The 15,486-nt window shown below is 45.7% G+C and overlaps 1 protein-coding gene and 1 long non-coding RNA gene across 3 annotated transcripts in view; one reads left to right on the top strand and one right to left on the bottom strand.

The window, feature by feature from the left end:
• LOC133717817 (uncharacterized) overlaps positions 1–15,486 on the top strand; it is a 72,641-nt gene that overhangs the window by 31,348 nt on the left and 25,807 nt on the right. The gene's annotated exons all lie outside the window — the stretch shown is intronic.
• LOC133718438 (putative RING-H2 finger protein ATL69) lies at positions 12,987–13,797 on the bottom strand. Its single transcript, XM_062145273.1, has one exon. The coding sequence runs from the start codon at positions 13,655–13,657 to the stop codon at positions 13,142–13,144; it is 516 nt and encodes a 171-aa protein (XP_062001257.1). The 5' UTR covers positions 13,658–13,797; the 3' UTR covers positions 12,987–13,141.

The following is a 15,486-nucleotide window of genomic DNA, read 5'->3' as shown; positions in this document are numbered from 1 at the left end:
CGCGGAGTACGCGTTGAAATTCAACTTCAAGGCTTCAAACAATATGGCGGAGTACGAAGCACTCATTGCCGGCCTACTCCTTGCCATCGACTCGGGTGCTGACAGCGTCAACATATTCAGCGACTCTCAATTAGTCGTTAACCAGGTCAACGACAGCTTCCAAGCCAAGGACAAGCAGTTAGCGGCATATTTGGGGTACGTCAAAACGCTGCTTAAAAAGTTAAAATTTCACACCATCACACAAATCCCCAGGGAAAGGAACGCCAAAGCTGATTCACTAGCGAGACTGGCAACCGCCCAACCACATCAAAGTCCAGCGGACACAAGGGTGGAAAGCCTTGACAAACCAAGTATCACAAAAACCCTGGCGGAGATCTTCAGCATTGAGGTCAGTCCCAGCTGGATGGACGAGATCATTGCATACAAGCGCAGCGGCACATTGCCGGAGGATAGGATCCAGGCGAGACAGCTCAAACGTAGAGCAACCCGCTATAACATCCAGAATGGCAAGCTTTACCGCCAGGGATTCACCCCTCCCAACCTCCGCTGTCTCACCCCGGAGGAGGGAAAGGTTGTCCTAGAAGAGATCCACGGCGGAGAATATGGAAACCACTCGGGCGCCAGATCCTTGGCCAACCGCACAATGCGACAGGGCTACTTCTGGCCCACACTTGGTGATGACGCCCGGCGGATTTCGAGATCTTGCCACAAATGCCAACAGTTTGCAGATCTCCCACATGCACCGGCAGAACCGCTGTCAGTCATCATCGGCCCATGGATTCACTCCGCGTGGGGCCTCGATTTGATGGGAAAAATTCCAAACCGCCAAGGGCCAGTTCAAATACATCATTGTTGCCATCGACTACAACAGCAAGTGGATAGAGGCGGAGCCACTGACGGCAATAACTACCGCCAAGGTAATTCAATTCCTCTGGAAGAACATCTACTGCCGCTATGGTGTCCCACATACAATCATTACAGACAACGGCACGCAGTTCAACAACAAGGAACTCATCTCCTTTACCGCCAACTTGGGCACCAAGTTGAGTTTTGCATCTGTCGCCCATCCCCAAACCAACGGCCAGGTTGAAGCAGCAAACAAGATAATCAAGAAATTGCTAAAAAAGAAGCTCGACGACGCCAAGGGTTTGTGGGCGGAGAAGCTTCCAGAAGTTCTATGGGCCATCCGGACAACTCCAACCTCCGCCACCGGCGAAACACCCTTTTGTATGATGTTCGGAACAGAGGCTGTCCTACCTGTTGAAGTAACTCAACCTACCGCTAGGGTCGAAGGTTACTGCCCAGAGACCAACAGAGACGGCATCAACTTGGACAGGGACCTCCTAGAAGAAAAAAGACACAAGGCTCACTTGCACAACTTGCAAAACAAACAGCGAGTATCGCGTTTCTACAACGCCAGAGTCAAGGCCCGGAACCTCCAATTGGGGGACTGGGTAATGATGGAAGTCATTCCACCGCCAACAAAACTCCGCCCAACATGGGAAGGTCCATACAAAATTGTGGAAGTCGTTAGCCCAGGCACCTTCTACTTAATGGACAAGGATGGCGTCACGTCGACCCACCCTTGGAATACCGAACACCTTCGGTATTACTACAAATAATCATGCCGCTACCCAAGAGCATCTTGACTTAGCTAAATTTTTGTTCAATATTTAGCTAAGGGAAGCTACCCAACGGGTACATCCCCGCTTTTGTAAAACGCTGATCAGTCGGCTATCAATGAAACGAGGAATTATTCAAACCATTGTTACCAAGTCTAGCACTGAGGGCAACTGGCAACGCCAGCAAGCGTCAGCGGACCACGTCCGCCACGTAGTGCACTTGGACCAATCTTAATTCCTTTAATGTTTCATTGATTGCAAAAGAAAATTCCAAGTCAAAACTCTAAGCGGTACAGCCATATCATAAAGCACCAAAATTCGAACCTTCATTTCATACATAAACGGGCTGGGACTCCCCACCCAAAAATGTTCTTTACATCAAAAACTTTAAGCCTCAGTGGCTACAAAAAAAAAAAAAAAAAGTGCAGCGTCTCAGGGGTTGGCTTCAGCCTCTTCACTTTCGGCGTGCGGCGGCGGATGTGCGCGGCTCGTTTGGTCAGACCCTCAGGCAGTTGGACTTGGAGTCTCTATTGTGCCGTCTGCTCGAGTGTGGGCCGCCAGGAAACCAGCACGGGACACCTCCGACTGGGTAGGAGGAGTCCGCTGGGAGTCACCCGCCGGTCGAGAGCCACTCTCTCCACTCCCCGAGCGAGCACCTTCAACTTGGGCAGGGGCCATACTCTTCGCCGGCGGGACATTCTTCGCTGGCGGGGATTTCTGAGCCAACGGCACCTCGGGCTGGGACGCCTTCACCCAGTCAATAGCGCCCTTCTTTTTCAGCATCTCTACATTGGCTAGGGCCCCAGCCTTCGCCACCTCATTCATCGCATTCTTGTAATCCGCCGACTGTTTAAATGCTTCAACAGCGGCGGTTGCGGCGCGGTCCACTTCAGCTCTCAGGCGGGCAATCTCACCTTCCAGTTTCTTCACCTCCTCTTTCCTGACGGCAGACTCCCGCTGCAGGATATCGATCTTTTTATCCTTGGCGACCACCCGTTCCTCCAGCAGGGACATGCTTTGCTCCAGCTTGGAGACATGGTCATTTCGTTCCACGTCCCGCTGAATGGCCAGTTGTAGCTTGCCACGGGCATCTGCAGCATCAGTATCCGCCTTTGTCAGGCGTTGTTCCACCTCCACCAACCTCTCCCTCGCCTCAGCCAACTCTCTCTCAAGACCCTGGATCTCCTCCCTGAGTTCCCGCTCAACCAGGGGCTGCTTAGACGCCGCCAGGAACATTTCTTTCAAGCCAACAGACAAGTGACCGAATGCCGAGCTGAAGGCCGACTGGTCAATAGCAGTTGGGCGCGAAATCCCCGCTAGGCCGCCAAACCCTAGCCGCTCGCAGAGATGGAAAAGGAATTCCCGCTCACTGTCTGTCATGAACTCTGCGTACGCGGCGAACGAATCCAGGTCGTTCACGGGAGCCTCTCTCCCCTCGACAGCGGGAGCCTTGGGCGGACCTTGTCGCGCCTTCTTCTGTTGGCGGGCCCCAATGGTCTCCACATCATCCTTCTCTTCCTCATCGGCGGAGTCGTGTTGACGACGCCTTCGCTGAAGCACCTGTGTGCTTCCAGCAGTACCAGGCCTCGACTCCCTTGCCGGCTGCTCCATCCCAGCGGCGGTGCTGGTCCCCACTCGCTTCCTCTGAGGCCCACGGCGGTTGGCGGGCTCCCTCTCTTTCTGTGGCGCGGCGGTAGTAAACCTCTTCTCCCCGCCTGCCACGCTGCCCCCAGCTTGGGCGACGGGCAGGCCGTCATCGCCAAGGTGGGAGTGATGCGGCATAGGTAGCGTCACCGGAACCTCGGACTGGCTCAACTCCAGTGTTTCCGGATTCACCACCGTCTGCTGAGCCGCCAGCCCGGTTGCATACATCGTCTCCAGGAAATTGTCGATCTCCGCACGGTCCATAGTTTTGGCAAAGGCGTCGCGGCTTCGCGTGTTACCCGGCGGCGTTTCTAAAAAAAAAAAAAAACAGGTTAGCCTGGGACAATATGATTGAGGATAGTGTGACGGGGACTTCTTACCAACGGCACGTGTCAGGCGTAGGTCGACCAGCAACTCCCAACCGGTGAAGAGGCGAAAGTCCAGCAGGTTGCGATTCCGCCAACAGCCTCTGATACGAGCCACGCGACACTCTTCTTCACTCGTCAAGTTGTAGCGCAAGCCCGCTACATAAACAAATTATAATCGTTAGAAGAGTACCAAAGATATGGCCAAAGGGAAATCGCAAGTTATGTTCGGCGGGGACCGGCGAACAACCTCGAATAGGCTGAAACTCCGACTTAATCCTAAACTTCGGCTCCCCCTCGTTGGACCCGACTTGATATTCCCACCCTGCCGTGGCCACACAGAAGGTCCCCCGCCAGTAGGACATGGAGTCCCTCAGATTCTCGATCAGCTTCGGCGCTCCCAGACGCCGACTCAAATTCACCTGCCCCTGCAGCCTTGGCGCTTCACATACACCAGTTTGTAGAAGTGCAGCACTTCCGCCACGGTTGGTCCCTCACAAGCAGACAACCGCCATAGCGAGTTCAGCGCTAGCATTAACCGCCACATGTTGGGGCAAATTTGCCCGAATGCAAGGCCGAACTCGCACACCAAAATTTGTAGGTTGGGCACCAGTGGGAGTGTCACTCCTTGGCGGAATATCGCCTCGTGCACGGCGGCAAACCCCTCTGGCAGCATCGATGCCTTCTCGTCCACCATCGGCGGACGCAGCTTTACCACGCCCGGCAACCGGTACATCCCTTTCAACCGATTGACGGCGACGGCGTTCATCCGCCCACCTGCCTCGTCAACAAAGGTACCGTCGGAAAGAACCCACGCTTACTCGGCATTCTCTCCCACCACATCTCCCCCGTCAGCGGAACCACTGGCGGCACTGTTACTAGCTAGCCGCTCGTCACGCCTATTTTTGGCAGCGGCCGCTTCCCCTGCCCTAGAACTCTCAGGACGCGAAACACGACCCATGGCTACTTCCTAAGGTATTGTTTGTAGCGGCTCAACCTCTAGCGGTTCTGGCAGTGAGGTTCCTGCATGGGCAGACGGACGCAACAAGTCAATAAATATTTTATCCGCCGCGCTGAACGTCACGTCGGACCCGGAATCCTCACTACTCGAAATCTCTATGACGTTAGCCATCCCAAACCCTAAAACCCACACCAGTTAGCACAAACACAGATCTAGCCTATTCTTACATCAGTTATAGCCAAGAACATCAGCAATAGTTTACCCAGAAAACACCAAAACAAGAACAAACAACCCCAAACACCTAACCCAGATTCAACCATCTAGTAAATCCCCAAAACCCACTTTTCACTCAGGGCATGCCAAACAAGAGCAGAACACCCCAAAATCGAGAAACCCAAAAACTGACAGATGCAAACACACAGAAATTCAATGGAACAGGGATGGGATTCAGAGCACCAACCTCAAAGGTGAAATCTTTGGTGTGATTGAAGGCGCTTGTCTTCACCGGTGAAGGCCTCGTACTCAAGATCCGATAACTCAACAGATTTCGTCCCTCGGAACTCTCTTCGCAAATCGCACAGAGCTTGAAGACGACGACTCAGGTTTGAAGTTTTCACAAAGTGTCAAATCTCGCTAAAGTTCCCCCCCTTTTATGTCAACATCAACGCGTTCTAAGCCGTCCGCTCCAAAACGACATCACACACCAGCCGTACACGTGTCGCAAGTCTCCACTTACTCTCCGGATTAACCGAGGCGTCGTCTCGGTTACGAAATCCATAATTACTATCATTAATGGCGAGAAGACGGCCAGGCTTAGGAGTCAAGCCTCCGCACGCTAACCCTCTACGGGTTGGACATGTGTTAACCACCACCAGACGAAGCGTCTGGTGGAAGTAACCACTCGGGATGAATTCACCAACCGTCCGAAGTTTCCGCTGAGCGAAACCCCGCCAGCGGAACTTCTCCCTTGTCATTTCCCAAGCGACGAAGTCTCCGCTGAGCGAAACCCCGCTAGCGGAACTTCTCCCTTGTCATCTACCAAGCGACGAAGTCTCCGCTGAGCGAAACCCCGCCAGCGGAACTTCTCCCTTGTCATTTCCCAAGCGACGAAGTCTCCGCTGAGCGAAACCCCGCCAGCGGAACTTCTCCCTTGTCATCTACCAAGCGACGAAGTCTCCGCTGAGCGAAACCCCGCCAGCGGAACTTCTCCCTTGTCATCTACCAAGCGACGAAGTCTTCGCTGAGCGAAACCCCGCCAGCGGAACTTCTCCCTTGTCATATTCCAAGCGACGAAGTTTCCGTTGAGCAAAACCCCGCCAGCAGAACTTCTCCCTTGCCATCCTACAAGCGGGGCGTCTTCCGCTACACACCTCTAGCGGAACCCCCTTTTCATCTTGCACGTTGCGTGCTTTGTTCAGCGCAATATCGCTCAATAAAGTACCGCCAGGCACGTCTACTGGACGCTGCTTCCTGCTGCAGTCAGCGGGGGGATATCCGCCAGCGGCGAATCCCGAGGCCACGCCTCACTCTGACAACGACCGCCACGCGGCGTTACGGTCAGACGGTCCCTACGGGACACGGGGACTTGTCAAAAGGTCTACGACGGCCCTGATTAGGCACGTTGACCCCCGTCACTCGGGTACTAAGATTGGGTTCGCTACCCAACACCCTCTGCTCCGTGCAGCTCTCCCTCAACAAACAATTCGCCGACCATCCGGAAGTCTATCTTAGCCGGGGAGTGGGGGACTCCCTGGGGGACCTAGCAGGGGCCCACCCGAAAGGGTATAAAGCATTTGCTCACTAAATCCATGGTTGACAACGCACTGACACTAATTATGCTCTTGCAAGTCTAGCGGAAGAAAATGCTTCAAACCGCCGAACAACTCCCCAACCAAGATTGCCCTCCTTGACTGGGGACTTGGGGGACTTGTACATACATGTACATTTGCAAGCATAATTAGCTATAATGGGCCACGCTCATTGTACCGCCAAATGTACTAATTCCAACCAAAGGAATGACATACAGGTACACCGCCAGGCGGGCTACAACCTCAGCGTCGGATCGCCCCCAGATCACCGCCGACGCGCCGCCACGCGCCGTACCAAAATGGCGTCAGTAGCTCCCAGAGCTGGGAACTGAAACACTTCAGTCCCACATCGAAAACAAAGAGAAGAACCTCCTATTCCTCACCTATAAAAGGTTCTCTCCTGTCTCCTCATTAATTACGCATTCAATACTTACCTACTGTTACTTTGTCAACATAAATACATTGACTAACTTAGGCATCGGAGAGTTGAAGACCGCCCAGCGCGGTCTCCCTCTGACGCCCCTTTGTATTTTACTTGACAGGCAACGGAAGCTGTGAGAGCATCACAAGTATCGATCCGCCCACCGGATCAGCGTTAACAAAGGTTCAGCTACCGCCGAACTTTTAGACATTAACAGTGTGTTTACTTATTGAATTGTTGTTCAGTTTAATTTGAAAACTCTCTGTAATGTAATATGTTACTCTAAAGAACGAGTCTGCATTGACATTGTGAGCTCGGTTTGTTTTGTTGCTTAATTTAAATGAAAATTTTTCTAAGTGTTTGTTTGTGCTTGTTAAGTCATTGCGTTTCATATTCGAATTTCTTTTTTCAAAATTCGGGGCGTGACATCTTTCTTCTAGCCGTAATTCCAAACTTCTCAATCATGTCAAGGTGTTCGAGTTTGAAGCTGTTGGGAAGTTTCCAATCTAAGTCATACAACATTTGAGCAAGTGCAAGCTCAATGTTATGACATACCTGGGCAAATTTCCCTACCTGAACCAAATGGAAGCAATTCGAAGTTGTTCCCTTTGAAGTCGATCGAAGAACCTTCAAACCTCTGTGGTAGAAACACTACTAGCATAAGCCTCATAATGTTCTTAAAAATATTTTTCTAAAAACAATTTTTAAAAACAAAAATAACAAAAAAGGTTGTATTTTTCAAATTTTAAAATGTGTTCGTAGTTTAGTGTAAAAAAATATTCTCAATATTTTTTAAGCTGGGAGAAGGAAACAATGAAAACGTCAAATTGTTGTTTTCAATTTTTTTTTTTTTTTTTTTTGATCAGGTTAGTTGTTAGTAACTCACACACCCATGCAGTGGTATCCCAGCGCCAGGACACCTGCACCGACATTGCGGCGAAAGCCTGGCAAAGCCAGACTAATCCACTGCACCGCAGACGCACGAACCCAAAGGGTCCCTCAAATCTGCTGGCCACGGGATGGAGCTGGGATTCGAACGCTAGACCTGGGGGTTCCAGACTAGGCCATTCGACCAACACACCACACCACGTGGTTATTGTTTTCAATTTCTCCGAGTAAAATATTGAAAATATTTTTTATTTTTATTTTCATGTTTTGAGAAATAGGTTGCTTACGCATTTTCACTATATTTTATTTTTCTAAAATAAAAATACAGGAATGACCCTTTCAAAAAAAAAAATACAGAAATGAAAATGTTACCGAACACCATCTGAATTTCTTAAGTATCTTTTGCTTCAAATTACACATATAAGGGTATCTAAAACTCATTAGGCATAGTGCAGCTACATAATGAAAAGGGATATTCCCTATAGCAGGCTCTACTAACCACATGCCACACTTAAAACTTTAGTTTTAGTATCAATCTCCTTTTTTTCTATTTTTTTTATTTTGCATTAGTTTTTTTTTTCTTCTTTCTTTCTCATCAATTTTTTTTTTAGAATTTGTTTATTTTCTATTTGTATATTTAACATAAAATATATTATTTTATTATTTTCATATTTTCATTTATATGGTTTTTATTTGTGATTTATAACTTTTTTTCTTTGGAGTAAATTTTTTTTTTTTTTTTAGGGGAATTTAATTGTGGCCATATCTAACTGCCCAACTTCCGAGACAAAATCCTCTCTCTTTCTTTGGCAATTCTTTCTTTCTCCCTTTATCTTTGCATCTATATTTCTCCATCCCCAGCTATTCTCTCGCTTAATTATCCACCCATCGTCATCGCCTATAGCAATAGATCAAAACGAAAAATTATTAGACCAACATAAGGTCACAAGGTATGAAATAGAAAAGGGAGAAAAAAAAATCACAAAGATGCTAACCAACCATGAATGACCATGCATACCGATCTGATACCACTTAAGCTCAGTCTAATATGTAAAAAATAATTTGGTCAAGATCAATTAGGTTTCTCAATTCAACTTGAAGAGTGACAAATATTCTCTTTGAATGCTAGACAGAAGAACTCTCGTTGTAGAGAGAAAACTCGTACAAAAGATAGAGAACAAGTAATCCACTACCCTTATCTAAATTTAAGAAACCTAAATCAATTATACATATTTTTTTTCATTTATAAAGCAAATATCTCTAATAAATATTTTTTGTATATATATATATATATATATATATATATATATATATATATTTATCAGATAAACAACTCAAATGCTACAACTAGTCTTTCGTGAGTCGAACTCACAACCTCCCACTTACGAAAGGGAGACTATGCCACTCAAACTCAAATGTATATATTCTTTTTGATTTACTGGCATATTAAATTTGTTTCTATCAACAAAAAAAAAAATTGGATAAAAATTTGATTACTGTAAGAATTTTAGTGGGAGAAATTGAAAGCCACGGTTATAATAATAGTGTGCAAACAAAACATACATTCAAGGGTGTGATCTATCAATTTTATATATTTTTATTTTATTTACTTTAACATTTTTTTGGATACATACTAATATTAGTATCCAATAAGTCCTTATATCCTGATCATATACCAATTTTACACTCTCATTTGTCACATTTAAATGTATGTACTAAACAAATAAAACAGAAAATAACAAAGGGTGTCATTTTCTCCATCAGACGGTACTAGTGGCTAGTGCCACATTTGCTAGTAGTGAAAGCAGTCTGGATGAACCCAAAGTTTCCGATCTCTCCCAATTGCATAAGCATTGACAAGGACTTTGGCCTTGGCTGGTATCATATTACCATTAAGTTCACATAAACATGTTTATGTTGCATCTCTTAGGATCAAGGGACCTGGATTATTTGATTGCCCGATTATTTAAAGCTTTGTATTTTCCCGATGGTGATTTTTTTCATGCTCAGTTGGGTTCATCTCCATCTTTCTCCTGGCGAAGTATCGTGGATGCTCGAGCAGTGTTATCCCAAGGCCTGCGCTGGAGGGTAGGTAATGGTGAGCATATTGACATCTGGAAAGATAGGTGGATTCCTGATATGTATCCTAGATGCCCTTCGTCCCCCCTCCTCATGGAGCACCGCAGCGGGTGGCGGAGTTGATTGACCCCGTTTTGCTTTGTTGGGACAGAGAGAAGTTGGAAGCCTTGTTTTCACATGCAGATGTGGAGCTAATTACATCTATTCCTCTGGGTAGAAGATTGTCGCAAGATAGACTCATATGGCATTTTCATAAGAAGGGTATGTTCACTACCAATAGTGCATATTTTGTTGCCAGGGATATTGAACTGGGTAATGTTCTTGCCCCGGCTACACCCCTTGATCCGTTCCGGCCTTTATGGAAAGCGATATGGGGGGCTAAGGTACCTGGCAAAGTAGCCATACATGCATGGAAGTGTTGTACTAGTATCTTACCTACGAGATTGGCCTTGAGCAGGAAAGGGTATGTTGGGGACCTAGGATGTTTGTTATGCCCCTCTACTTGTGAAGACTCACTTCACTTGTTCGTCGAATGCCCGTATTCAAATAGCGTGTGGTCTGCAGCAAACATTCAGATTGATCCCAATGGAGTTGTTGAATTCCGAGAGCTGGTGTTGAGGTTAGTTCGAACCCAGACTAAAGAACAATTTGCAAAAACCTTAGTTGTGTTGTGGTCCATTTGGAAGAACAGGAATATGCAACTGTGGGATGATAAATTGCAGCAGCCTAATGATGCTGCAGTTTTCAGTTTGGGTTGGTTGCAAGAATATCAGTCTGCAAATGTGAATGCTCCACAGCCTCAACATCAACAATCCAAACGTTGGTCTGCGCCACCATCGGGAGTTTTGAAGTGTAATGCTGACGGAGCTTTTGTGGCAGATTCAAGAAGGGCAGCCTATGGTCTGGTCTTCCGTAATGAGACTGGGAACTTTCTGGCAGCTGCAGCTGCCCCTTTGAGGCACATGTCGTCTCCCTTTCACACGGAAGTAATGGCTCTGTTGGAGAGCATGCGTCTTGCAGAAACTCTTCATTGTAAGAGTGTCATATTTGAATCTGATTGTTTGCTTTTGATACAAGCTTTAGCCAAGGACGAACCTGACCTGTCTAGCTTGGGTTTGCTGCTTGGAGAGGTAAGGGACTTGTTGCGCAGTAATCTGGAATTTACGGTTTGCTATACACCTCGTGAAGCTAATGTAGTCGCACATAAGCTTGCAAAACATGCTTGTCAAGGGTTAGAAAGTCAAGTGTGGTTTGTTGTTGCTCCCGAATTTATAAGGGATGCCCTTCTAAGTGATTGTAATCACTAATGTTTTAATGAAATTTACCTTCAAAAAAAAAAAGGGACCTGGAGGGTGTAATTGAAAGGTTTCCTTGCTAACTGATTTCAAGTAATCTAGCTTTGCAATGTCTGCCTCTTTAATCTTCTTTTTTTTTCCTTTGAATGCTTGTCTAGCACAACATTGATCATGTTGTCCTGAAAATCAAGACGACGTACAAAATGCTTGAAATGGCCTCCAGACGAACTCTGAATCTTTGATTATTAACCAAACAAGGGTCCTTTGAACAAAACACCTTAAATCAAGGTGCTTTCCACCAGAATCCCATACCCAAAACCCAAATTAATCAAAAGATATGGGATCCATCAATAAATCATATTCGGATTATAATCAGAACTCATTTCCAGATGAGACCTAGGATCTGGAACCAGACCCAACCTCGGTTCTTTGATCAAAGTGACATCGTCGCCGGCCAGCCAAATCGGCTTGGAAACCTAATCCCAACGAAAACCTGCTAAAATCTCGTTGATTTACATCAGCCCACAACTTCGCTTGATGTTTGATACGAGTTCATCGTGGCTGAATTCTTCGATCGCCATCAACTGCATTCAATCAGAAGATATCCCCCACCACTTATGACTATTAAAGCAAATTCACTCCGACAAGAAAAAAACAAAATTCGTGATTGATGTACCAAAGAAGAATTATCGATAGGAGGCTTGGTAGTTTGAACCCAAAGGTAATCATTTTCCCTAGGGGAAAGGACCGTTCCATCACCGTGAGAAATCAGTGTTGATTGGTCGGAACCCTAGGCACCACGACCATCAAAGTCGTCATCAGATCAGTATACATGTTTGAGTTGCTTCTTAGATGAAAACACCACCGCAGCTTGAAACCTAGAACTCTAGAAGACCAGCAGAGCTCAGCTATAGATGTGTGCAATTAGGCGTAGAGGAGGCACTATCAAAGAAATAGAGCCACCATCACCACGACTACCAAAAACTAGCAACTTCAATCCAGATTTCCAGACATAAACGAGCCTCTGATTATACAAATCTTCGATCTAGCAAGATCGCCACTGCTTCCTTGCCAAAGACACTTGATTGGCCAAACACATTAATCATAAAACCACAGCACAATGCCGATCACAGTAGAAAAACTTATAACGGATTCAAAATCGCAAAGCAAAACCTAGAACTTAGGGGCCACAGATTCAGACGAGAACCACCAAGAAGAAAGTGAGGCCCTCAGATCCAACAAAGGAGCTAGCTCGATACATTGTTGAACATCCCAGGATCACTGACGACAAAGTGATTGCAAAAACATACCCTAACATTGGGAAGAACAGACGTACTTTCCAATGAAATTTTAACCGAAATTATACAATAAAAATATAACTTTTTTCAGTTTTTGGCGCAAAAAATCTAAAGTGAACCAACAACCGTCTATTAACTCAGATCACATTTGGGAAGAACAAAACGGTTTTGTAAAATAATTTGGGCCGCCGGCCGCACATGTATAAGAAACGTACGATGGGACCAATGTACGTGTGTCAGTGTGTGTACTAGATACGTAACATGATCTAGCACCTTAGGAAGCTCTTAACGCATGGACACAAAAATTTCTATTTTCTTCTTCCTCTGTTTTTTTTTGTTAGGTAGTGAATTGAGAAGAAGGTTCAAGAGTCAAGACCCAGAAGTAGACTACTACATCACGAAAATGAACACCTGCATGCATTGTTACTGTCTCAACTTGAAGCAAAGCCATGAGTGTGTGTGTGTGGCTTGAAGCAAAGCCATGAGTGTGTGTGGCTTGAAGCAAAGCCATGAGTGTGTGTGTGTGTCGTCAGGTAATCTCTCACGAATGTACGATTAATATGAACCCTGATCTCCCCCATGTGAACTTAAATGCTAATGAATATGATAGACCCACAATTTGAGGTTATCATAATTTTCATCAACCTTTTCAAATACCCATGTGCGCTCCATCAGTCGAGGAACAGAAAAATCAATGAAATCTAAAAAATGAACTAAACAGAAATTTTATTTAAGAAACAACTGAAAACCATAATTACAATCACGTAGAATAATGGAGTGCCAGGGGTACCAAATCGGATAGAGGACTCGGACCCGGCGACGGAGCCGGAGAGTTTCTACAGACGGGACACGTGGCACTCATGCGCAGCCATTCGTCTACGCAATCAACGTGGAAACAGTGATGGCAATCCGGGATGCACCGTACGGGATCCTTGGCCTGGTACTCTGACAAGCAGATGGAGCAAACGCCGTCGTTCGGCTTAGGCAGCCGCCGGCTTTCGCCGAGAACTATCTTCGGGTAAGAGTCTATGGTAGGCCCATCGAGGCCCAGCACGACCGTCACTGGCTCGGCGGAATAGTTGCTGGTGGTGGTGGTGGGGGAGCGGCGGTGGGAGTTGGACTCGTCGATGTAAAAACCGCCGTGGGCTTTGACTTTGACGCAGGCGTAAGAGGCGAGCATGATGGCGGAGATGAGTACGAGGATGCTGACGGCGATGGCGATGCCGTAGCCGACGCCGACGCCGGTGGCCGAGATAGGAGGGTCAGCCGTGAACATGACTACATGAGAGAGAGAGAGAGAGAGAGAGAGAGAGAGAGTTGACAGCGAAGAGTTGAGCTAGAGTGATGCGAGATATGCAGTGTTTATTGCTTCTGGCGTCTGATGGGGAGAGAGTGGAGTAGACAGGGTCTCTGAAAGCTCGGCGGGGTGGGTGGGGAAAAATTAAATGGCTTCAGCTTTTGTAGTTGGTGTTAATGGAGTACTTAATTACAAGGCTTGCTATGTCCATATGCATACTGAATAGTACTGTAATCAAACTTTTGACCTTTTTATCTTGGTCCTTAAACATTATTCTTTTCAACCCATTACTTGAAATACAATTAAACTACAAATCCAGGGAAAGTGGAGTTTGAAATTTTGAATCTTCAAAATAGTTATCAACAAAGGAAACTTGCTAGCTAAGTTGTGAGAAGTGGTTAGATAATAACTAATCGTTATTGATCAATACGCTTCGATTTAATAACTAATTCTTGCTTCTTCTTCTTTTTTTAGTAATAACTAGACTCTTGAGTTTTAATACACACTCGTACATGTGTTAATTAATTGTGACAAACTAAAAAAACAGAAGGAAAATGAGGTTATGTCTTCTTCTAAGCATGGCTAGGTTTAGGTTTTAGGCTACGGTCTGGCCTTCTTTTTCAGTGAAAAGATTTGGTTCATGAGTTCATGACTTTTATTGTACATTTTTATGGTTTCATAATTCTAATCTTTTCATCAATGGTTTTGTTAAAGTGAAACTAAATTTACTTAGATGATATCTCTTCTTGTCCGGGGCGTATTCGACACACCGTCGGTGTGCCATACACCAGCATTAATAGGCCATGTGGCGTTAACAGATTTGCAAGTTACAACTCGGTCAGCCGTTAGTCATGTATGGTGAACAAAAACTGGAGTTCCGTTAAAAAGAAATTTACCTGATCACATGTTGTGCGCATGTGTTCTATGATAACTAACCTAAGCCAGTGAAATAACAATGCGAAGGCCCCAAACGAAGTTATTGGAAGCTGCAAAGAGCACAGCGCCTCGTTGATTGAAGACCGCCAAATCTCGTAAGTTTGGGTCATTGTGGTTGTAATAGTATTGCGAAGAATCAAATCTTAGGGCAGACAGTTTACAATTTGACGGTTTATGCATAATCGAATTCTGAACCGTATGTAGCACAGCAAAAGGGTGATTTTGGCAGTCGATTGGAGGGCAATTGTTGTGTTTTGTGGACGCATTAAAGATCTGACATCGAATTTTGAAAGTAATGTAATAAGAATTGAATGTTTGATTAATTTGTTGTGTCCATTGTTGTGGGGCGAAAAATTTTTGTGCTGGTCATGTTTGTGCCCGAAACCTATTGGATTTATTTAAATTTTGGTGAGTTTTGTAACGTAATAATATTTACATTTATTGTGCAGTTTACACTAGGCCTGGGACTTTTCGGGTTTGGAAAAAAAAATACAGGAACCGAACCAGAACCGCATAAGCTGTTTTCGGTTCGGGTTTGTCACATTTCTAGTCTGGAACCGAGCACAAACCGAACCGTTTTCATTCGGGTCGGTTCTGCCGGTTTCTCGGTTCCTGCTATCTGCAGAACAGGCAAAACACAAACTGCAAAACTGAAGCATCATGTTCCAAAAGTCCCAATCTACTGAATCTAGGCAACTAAGACTCACTGTTATTTACCATTATATGTATAGAAATGCATAAAACTGAAATCAATGAATAAAATTATCATTATCAAGACAGTATTACACAATCAAGTGATCAACGAATCAAATTGTCATAGAAAGTTACAAACTGTCAAGCAAATAATCAAGTTATCAAACTGTCAAACATCA

This window comes from Rosa rugosa, chromosome 6 (assembly GCF_958449725.1).
Source record: "Rosa rugosa chromosome 6, drRosRugo1.1, whole genome shotgun sequence".
In the NCBI taxonomy this organism is placed as follows: domain Eukaryota; kingdom Viridiplantae; phylum Streptophyta; class Magnoliopsida; order Rosales; family Rosaceae; genus Rosa; species Rosa rugosa.
The sequence above is the reverse complement of the archived record's forward strand: the minus strand, read 5'-3'. Positions and strand labels throughout refer to the sequence as shown.

Bases quoted from the DNA above. Each gene is read 5' to 3' on its own strand.
- LOC133718438 (XM_062145273.1), bottom strand. From the start codon at position 13,657: ATGTTCACGGCTGACCCTCCTATCTCGGCCACCGGCGTCGGCGTCGGC.